Source organism: Thamnophis sirtalis, unplaced genomic scaffold (assembly GCF_051295495.1).
Source record: "Thamnophis sirtalis isolate CommonGarterSnake01/CBP01778 unplaced genomic scaffold, rThaSir2_p1.2 scaffold_2, whole genome shotgun sequence".
NCBI classification, from domain to species: domain Eukaryota; kingdom Metazoa; phylum Chordata; class Lepidosauria; order Squamata; family Natricidae; genus Thamnophis; species Thamnophis sirtalis.
In genome coordinates this window covers 9678892-9686210 of record NW_028261382.1, presented here as the reverse complement: position 1 = coordinate 9686210, position 7319 = coordinate 9678892, and the positions used below count along the sequence as shown (strand labels likewise).

Genomic DNA, 7319 nt, shown 5'->3' with positions numbered 1-7319 from the left:
GGCGATTATCCCCGCCCCGGGCCGCCTCTCTCCGCCTCGGCTCAGTTCCGCCTGCCCGGCTATGGCTGCCTAGCGCGTCGGCTGCTCGGCGCTGGGACATGGGCCAGGCCCGGCTGGGAAGGAGAAGGAGGAGGAGGTGGCGACGACGGCTGCGAAGCGGTGAGCGGCGAGGGTCGGCCATCGGCGGCTTCGGGGCTCAGCGCAGGGCCTGGCTTGGGGGGCGGGCGCCGAAGGGTCTCCGGGGCCGGAGTGGCGGCTGAGGCCGAAAGGAGCGGCGGCGGATCTGTCCTCCTTCTCCTCCGCCCCCACAGGTGACCTTGATGAGTCATGGGTGGCGCATTCACACGTTACGGTACTAGGAGTTTTGGGGAGTGTGGGGGGAGTCACCCTCCGGCCTTGACAACCCTAAGTTTGAAGCTCCCGCCGGGCAGTTATCCCCCCCTCCCGGTCTGTAGTGGAAGGAGGGTCTCTGCGGCTTTACGCGTGTATAGACTAGCGAGGGACTGGGTTCACACGATGGGTTGGACCCGGGGGAAGATCGAAGGTCTGGGCGCGCAGGGAGACTCGTCTCGCCATCCTTTTTCAGGACTTTTGGGGGTGGTGTGTGAATGCCGTCCACGTGGCTAGATCGCCCTGGGTCGAGTTGGATCGTAGTTTGCGCAGAACCCACTGAACCCAAAAGTGGCTGGTTTTATTTTTGTTTAGCTTTTTTTTAAAAAGAACAACAACAACAACAACCGAAGCTACTCTGTAAACAATGAGCAATTTGTCCAAGAATTGTCCCAAAGTCCGGCTGTTAAAACATTAACATTTATGCTTTATTTATTAATGCACGATGGTACATTTATATTTATTAATCTTTGATGGCCCTGGTGGGTGGGGGAGACTTGTGGCTCTGCCACTTCATCGTGGCTTGTAGGTGGCTGAGCCTGCTTGGAAATTATAGTTTAGCAACCTCTGGCTGGGCTAGCAGGTCATGTGCAACATATCTGTATACTGACTGGGAGGCAGGGGCAATTATGACTTCCCGTGGTGTGCATTTGCTGTGCTATGTACACATTCTTCCTTTGTGACTTCCTTTGTGCAGGTCTTGTGGAAGTGGCTGGGAGAAAAGCAGAAAAGATGCTTGCTCACGCATTTAAATTGTGCACTTCTTAACAGTTTCGTGAGGCTGTTTTGTAAGCAAGTTGTGCCTGAATTTTAGATGTGTGTAACCAGACACCGGTCTCTTGGGACTCTCTCCTTTCTATACAAGTAGGAATATGTGAGGTTGCGTTTTTATTTCAGAGAAGATCCGTAGTGGGCAAAGTTATGGTGAAATCCTGAATTAAAATAATCAGGGGAAACGCTGTGTCAGTTAACTGAATACACTCATTTTCTGGGTTCTCACTGGACGCTAAGTCATATTCTAACCCACTAGGCTGAGGTTGTATAGGCTACAGGGTCGGCAACCTTAAACACTCAAAAAGCCACAAAGCTCCTAACCGGAAGCCCCCCGTTCAATTCTGGAGCCGACTGGAAGTCCGATTTCCCCACCATAGAGCCTCCTCCTAGCATGGCAGAACATGTAACCAATTACCACTAACCAATTGTGGAGCCGACCAGTGACAGGGAGCCACAGCAGAGGGATGAAAGAGCCACATGCGGCTCCAGAGCCACGGGTTGCCAATCCCTGGTATAAGCAAAGGCGATGGTGAGTTCTAGTCCCATTTTTGACATGAAAGCCTAAAAGTCTTTCAAAGCTATGAAAGACTTAGGGCCAAGTCACTCTCTCCCAGCCCAACCCACCTCATAGGGTTGTTGTTATGGAGGAAATAGAGAGGGGGAGGAATAGGTACTTATTTATAAGAAATAATAAAGGTGGGATATAATAAACAATTATACACACATAGTTGCATTCCCTTTAGGTTGACTAGTTTAAGCATTTGCGAATGCAGTCAACCTGTATTCATTACAATGGGTAGACATCTATAACAGATAAATGCAAGCGATAAGCTGGTATTTCCCAATTTATCCCTTTTTTTGGCAATGCTTTGGAGCAAATGTAGTTTTGGAGTACCTAAGGGTAAAGCCTAAAACATATGTGCTAGTCGTTCCCGACTCTAGGGAGCGGTGCTCATCTCCGTTTCAAAGCCAAAGAGCCAGCACTGTCTGAAGTCATCTCCATGGTCATGTGGCCGGCAGGACTCAACACTGAAGGCGCATGGAACTCTGTTACCTTCCCACCAAAGTTGGTCCCTATTTCTCTACTTGCATTTTTACATGCTTTCGAACTGGTAGGTTGGCAGAAGCTGGGACAAGTAATGGGAACTCACTCTGTTACGTAGCACTAGGGATTCGAACCACCGAACTGCCAACCTTTCTGATCGACAAGCTCAGCATCTTAGCCACTGAGCCACCACATCCCTTCTTAAGGTACCTGGAAGGGGCCAAATAGGACAGGCTGTGGAAAATAGCAATGATGTTACACTCCTGCTTAGTATTTTAAGCCCCATTTCTCTACCTGTACAGGTAGTTGTCAACTTGCAATGACAGTTGGCACCAGAATTTCCATTGCCAATAAGCAAGGCAGTCCCTAAGTGAGTCACACCTGATTTTACAGCTTTTTCCTCCCCATAGTTTTTAAGTGAAGCCAACTTCTCCTATTGTAGGAAGATTGCAAGGAGTGGTTATCTGGCCTCAGGTAGCTGCAGCTATTGTAAATAGATGCTGGTTGCCAAGCGCCCAAATTTTGTGATGTGACCGTGGGAATGCTGTGATGGGCATAAGTCAGTGGTGGGATTCAGCTAGTTCGCACCTATTCGGGAGAACTGGTTGGTAACTTTCTAAGCAGTTCGGAGAACAGTTTTTTGGAAGAAATCTTTTGTTTTTTTCCCACTTTACAGGGCTAATCCTGTAAGGAAGGCAGGAAGGAAACTTTGGTGTTTCTAGCCTCATCATTATTGCCCTGCTTACAGAAACTGCCTCTCCAGTTAACCCTTATTACCATTGTAACAACTAAGGTGAAGTGCCCATCGACCTGAGTGACATTGACTTGGCCACGCCCACATGATCACATGACCACCGAGCCCCGCCTACCCAGCTGGTCATTAGGGCACAGAACCGGTTGGTAAATTATTTGAATCCCACCACTGGAATAAGTACAAGGACTAGTCGGAAAACATTTTTTTCCATTGTCGTCGTAACTGCGAACAGTCACTAAAGTAATGGTTGCAAGTCAAGATTTAGTGGCTCTCCTTCCCAATATAGCATAGTCAATGACAAGGTATTTTGACAATCACATGTAATTAATTGTCTGCTAAATGAAAAATCTATCACTTGTGAAGGTCTATAAAGTAGAGGCCATAGAAATGAATATGTGTGTTTAAAACAGGTGAAGAGTTTTGGGGCAGTTTCAGGCCAATGTTTTATGATTATATGCAGTACATATATTTTAGACTCTTTGCATTACAGAGATTTTAAAAGCTATTAACAAATACAGTAAATAAGCTTTACATTAAAGTAGCTACCTGTATATCTAAGGTGAAGAAGTCAATACTATATTATGCCAACAGCCATCACAAAATCTTTATTGATTTGGGATGCAGCTATATTTTTGTCTTTTTTTTAAAAAAAAAATGTTGTATCCTGAGTACATTTGATTTATCTTGAATAGTGTGTGAAAAAGTCCGATTTAAAAACAAACCATTTTTACCCCCCATGATAACAATGGCTTATTCATAGACTCTTTGAGAAAAAATATCCTTTTGGAAAGAAAAATAAGATTATTCTAACCCAGAAGCTGTGACTGCTGTTTTAATGCATTGTTGAGAGAAAAGCTTCTATAAACTGAAATTAGTTTGGGCAAGCAATAAGTTATTTCTTTTATTTGAAATTGTCAGCTGCCTGTTCAGGTGTTTTTTTTCCATAACTTTTATCTCAAGTAACCACTTAAGGTTATTTGCACCTCTGAAGTCTGTAACAAGAATGTTTGTGCAGGCGTAAGTACTAGGAAAAAAAAATAAGTAACAGGAGCAAAGGGAGAAACAGAAAGGAAATATTAACTATTCCTCTGCTGATTAAAAGTGTCAATGTACTGTACAGATATTCCTCAGCTTAGGACACAATTGAGCCCAAAATGTACGTTGTTCAGTGAAAAATTGGTTAAGCAAGTTTTGCCCCATTTTACGACTAACTTATCAACTGCAGCGATTCACTTAACAATGGTGGCAAGAAAGGCCGTGAAATGGGGGCGAAACTCACTCAACAAATATTTCACTTAGCAACAGAAATTTTGGCCTCAGTTGTCGTATGTTCAAGATTACCTGTAGTTAACACAGAACGACAGCTTTCGATCTTAATGCTCACCTGATGCATAGAGTACTGCAGTAATGTTAGTAAAAAGATAAAAATAAGCGTTACGTAACACGGTAAACCTTGAAGATACATTTAGCAAAGGCTTAAGGTTTCTAGGATACAAAGTCCTTCCATTTGTAATCCATGTTATGAGCTGGAAAACTCCAAAGAAATGTCTTGTCTCTCAACAACTGAAACAAGCAATGTGGGTTTCTGCGTCTGTGTGTGTTAGCAGAGGATATAATATGTCTCAAAGAGAGAGTTGTAGAAAAAAATCACGGATATTTTTGGAAATAAGAGCCTTTTCAACCTAAAATGCTCATTATTGTAACCTATAGATTATGCGGTGGCTAAGACGCTGAGCTCGTCAATCAGAAAGGTCGGGAGTTTGGCGGTTCGAATCCCTAGCGCTGCGTAACGGAGTGAGCTCCCGTGACTTGTCCCAGCTTCTGCCAACCTAGCAGTTCGAAAGCACGTAAAAATGCAAGTAGAAAAAATAGGAACCTCCTTTGGTGGGAAGGTAACAGCATTACGTGCGCCTTTGGCTTTGAGTCATGCCAGCCACATGACCACGGAGACGTCTTCAGAGTGCGCTGGCTCTTCGGCTTTGAAACGGAGATGAGCACCGCCCCCTGGAGTCGGGAATGATTAGCACATATGTCCGAGGGGAGCCTTTACCTTTATAGATTATGCATACCTACAAACTGAACTATACAACCTTCTAAGATGCTTCCCGTAGTGTTCTTTTATAATGATGCAAGGATATTCTCTCAGCTCTTTATTCGAACAAAAACATGGTAGTTGAAAACAGCATGTGTGGATCTGAATGTAATTTGCATTTTCTTTGCCTTATTTTGCTCTGTTTATAACTTTCGGGCTTCTTACTCTGCTGTATTTTATATTTTGTGTTCTGATATAGCCTAATGCAGGGGTGTGAAACTCAAGACCCATGAACCAGACCCGGTCCACAGGGTGTTTAGATCTGGCCCGTGGGACCGTCCTGGAAACAGCGAAGGACTGGCCTATGGCGCCTCTGCCAGAGGGCTGCAAGAGCCCATTTTCACTGGCAGAGCACTCGGGCCACAGAGGCCTCCGATATGAGTGACATCAAGCTGGCCACGCCCACCCTGGGCTCCCAAGGTCAAACACAACCCTGATGCAGCCCTCAAAGAAATTGAGTTTGACACCCCTTGCCTAATGTGTGACTAATCAATAAGGTATTGCTATCCGTATACCTGATCAGAGGTTGTGGCAGGTGTGAAATGCTACCAGTTCGGACCAGTTCTCCCAAACCTCGAGTAAAAAATGCTACCAGTTTGCCTGAAGCTGTAGTTCCAACTATCAGCTGTGCAACAATCAGCTGTGCCGCACGATTTATATTTGCTAGAAAGCAGGAAGGCAGACTTCAGAGCATTTCACCCCTGGCTTGGGGCTTTGCGAGTAAGATTTATTTGGAATCTTTTCTGTTTCAGAAAACAGCGACTGAACTTAAAGCGTCCTTTTAAGGAGACCCTGTAGTGCATTACCATGCCTACCTTGGCTTCTGCTCCTAAAGAACTCTATCTCTGCACTTCGTTGAAAGACCTGAATAAAAAGACGGAAGTAAAACCGGAGAAGACGAGCACGAAGAAGTATGGATGTTTATACCCAACTAGTATATTTATTTTCCCAATGTTTGTTTGATGGTAGGGTTTGAGGGGACTGTGTACTTCTTCGTGGATCATTTAAATTATCCTCGCTGTTTAGAAGGCTTTTGTCACTGAAATTGTGCACTCCACAAGTTTTATTTATTTATTTTCATTTATAAAATTTATGCGGCTTATTCTCCATGACTCTGGGAGACTTATTAAACAAACAAACAAACAAAAAATCCCAGCAACTCTCAGTGTTTTCTGGATCGTAATAGACTTTTCTATATACTGTAAATCAGGGGTGGGCTTCAAAAATTTTAGCAAGGTTGACTGGTTGCTGGATGGGTGTAGCGATGGTGGGCGTGGCCTTACTCGGCCTCCTGCACCATGGCAGGGGGGCTTTTTTGCCCTCCCCTCACTCCAGAGGTTTTCCTCGAACCTCCGAGAGGGCGAAAACGACCTCCCCAGGCTCTGGAGGCCAGAAAGGGGCCCATTTCCGACCTTCCCAAACTTCCGGTAGACCCATTTTTCGCCCTTCCGGAGCCTCTGTGCGTGCCCTGCACTATCCAAAACGGGTCCTGTGTGCGGTGGGGTGGGCCAGCCAGGAGTGGGATTGTGGGTTCTCCGAACTGCACAGAATCTTAGCTAGAGGTTTTCCCGAACCCCCAGCAGCGAACCCCTGCCCTACATGGCATCGGACCTGGCTACCTGAGAGACCGCCTCCTGCCAATTACTTCCCACAGACCTATTAGATCGCACAGGTTAGGCCTCCTCCGGATTCCATCAATGTCAATTGATCAATTGATTGATTCCATCAATGTCAAGGTCAATGTCGGCTGGCGACCCCCCGGGGGAGAGCCTTCTCTGTAGCTGCTCCGGCCCTCTGGAACGATCTCCCCGTTGAGATCTGGACCCTTACTACCCTTCCGGCCTTCCGCAAAGCGACTAAGACCTGGCTGTTCCGGCAGGCCTGGGGCTGTTGAATTATCCAGCCCCACTCTAAGTTATGAATGTTATCGCAATTTTAAACTGTTGTTTTTATTTTTATATCCCCCTTCCCTTTTTATTGTAAGCCGCCCTGAGTCTTCCGAGAGTGGGCGGCATACAAAACTAATAAATAATAATATTAATGGGTGGGGCCCGACTAGTAACCAATGCCAAATCCGGCGAAACAACTGGCCGCTGTGATACAATTGTATTGTGTAATAGTAATAATAATAATAATAATCCATTTCTGGGTCTTTTTATAACGTTGCTAAGAACCGTTAGACAATCTTAAGATGGGCATCCCTTCCTGTATGAAATCAAGATTCCTTCCCTGATTGACGCTGATTCATTGTCTAAAAGCTGCTT

At 45.4% G+C, this 7319-nt stretch overlaps 1 protein-coding gene across 1 annotated transcript in view; it reads left to right on the top strand.

The window, feature by feature from the left end:
- USP8 (ubiquitin specific peptidase 8) overlaps positions 1 to 7319 on the top strand; it is a 31778-nt gene continuing 24459 nt past the window's right edge. The window contains 2 exon segments of the mRNA XM_087704242.1: positions 1 to 159; positions 5808 to 5966. Of these exon segments, the coding sequence (XP_087560368.1) occupies positions 5863 to 5966 (104 nt within the window). The 5' untranslated portion in view covers positions 1 to 159; positions 5808 to 5862.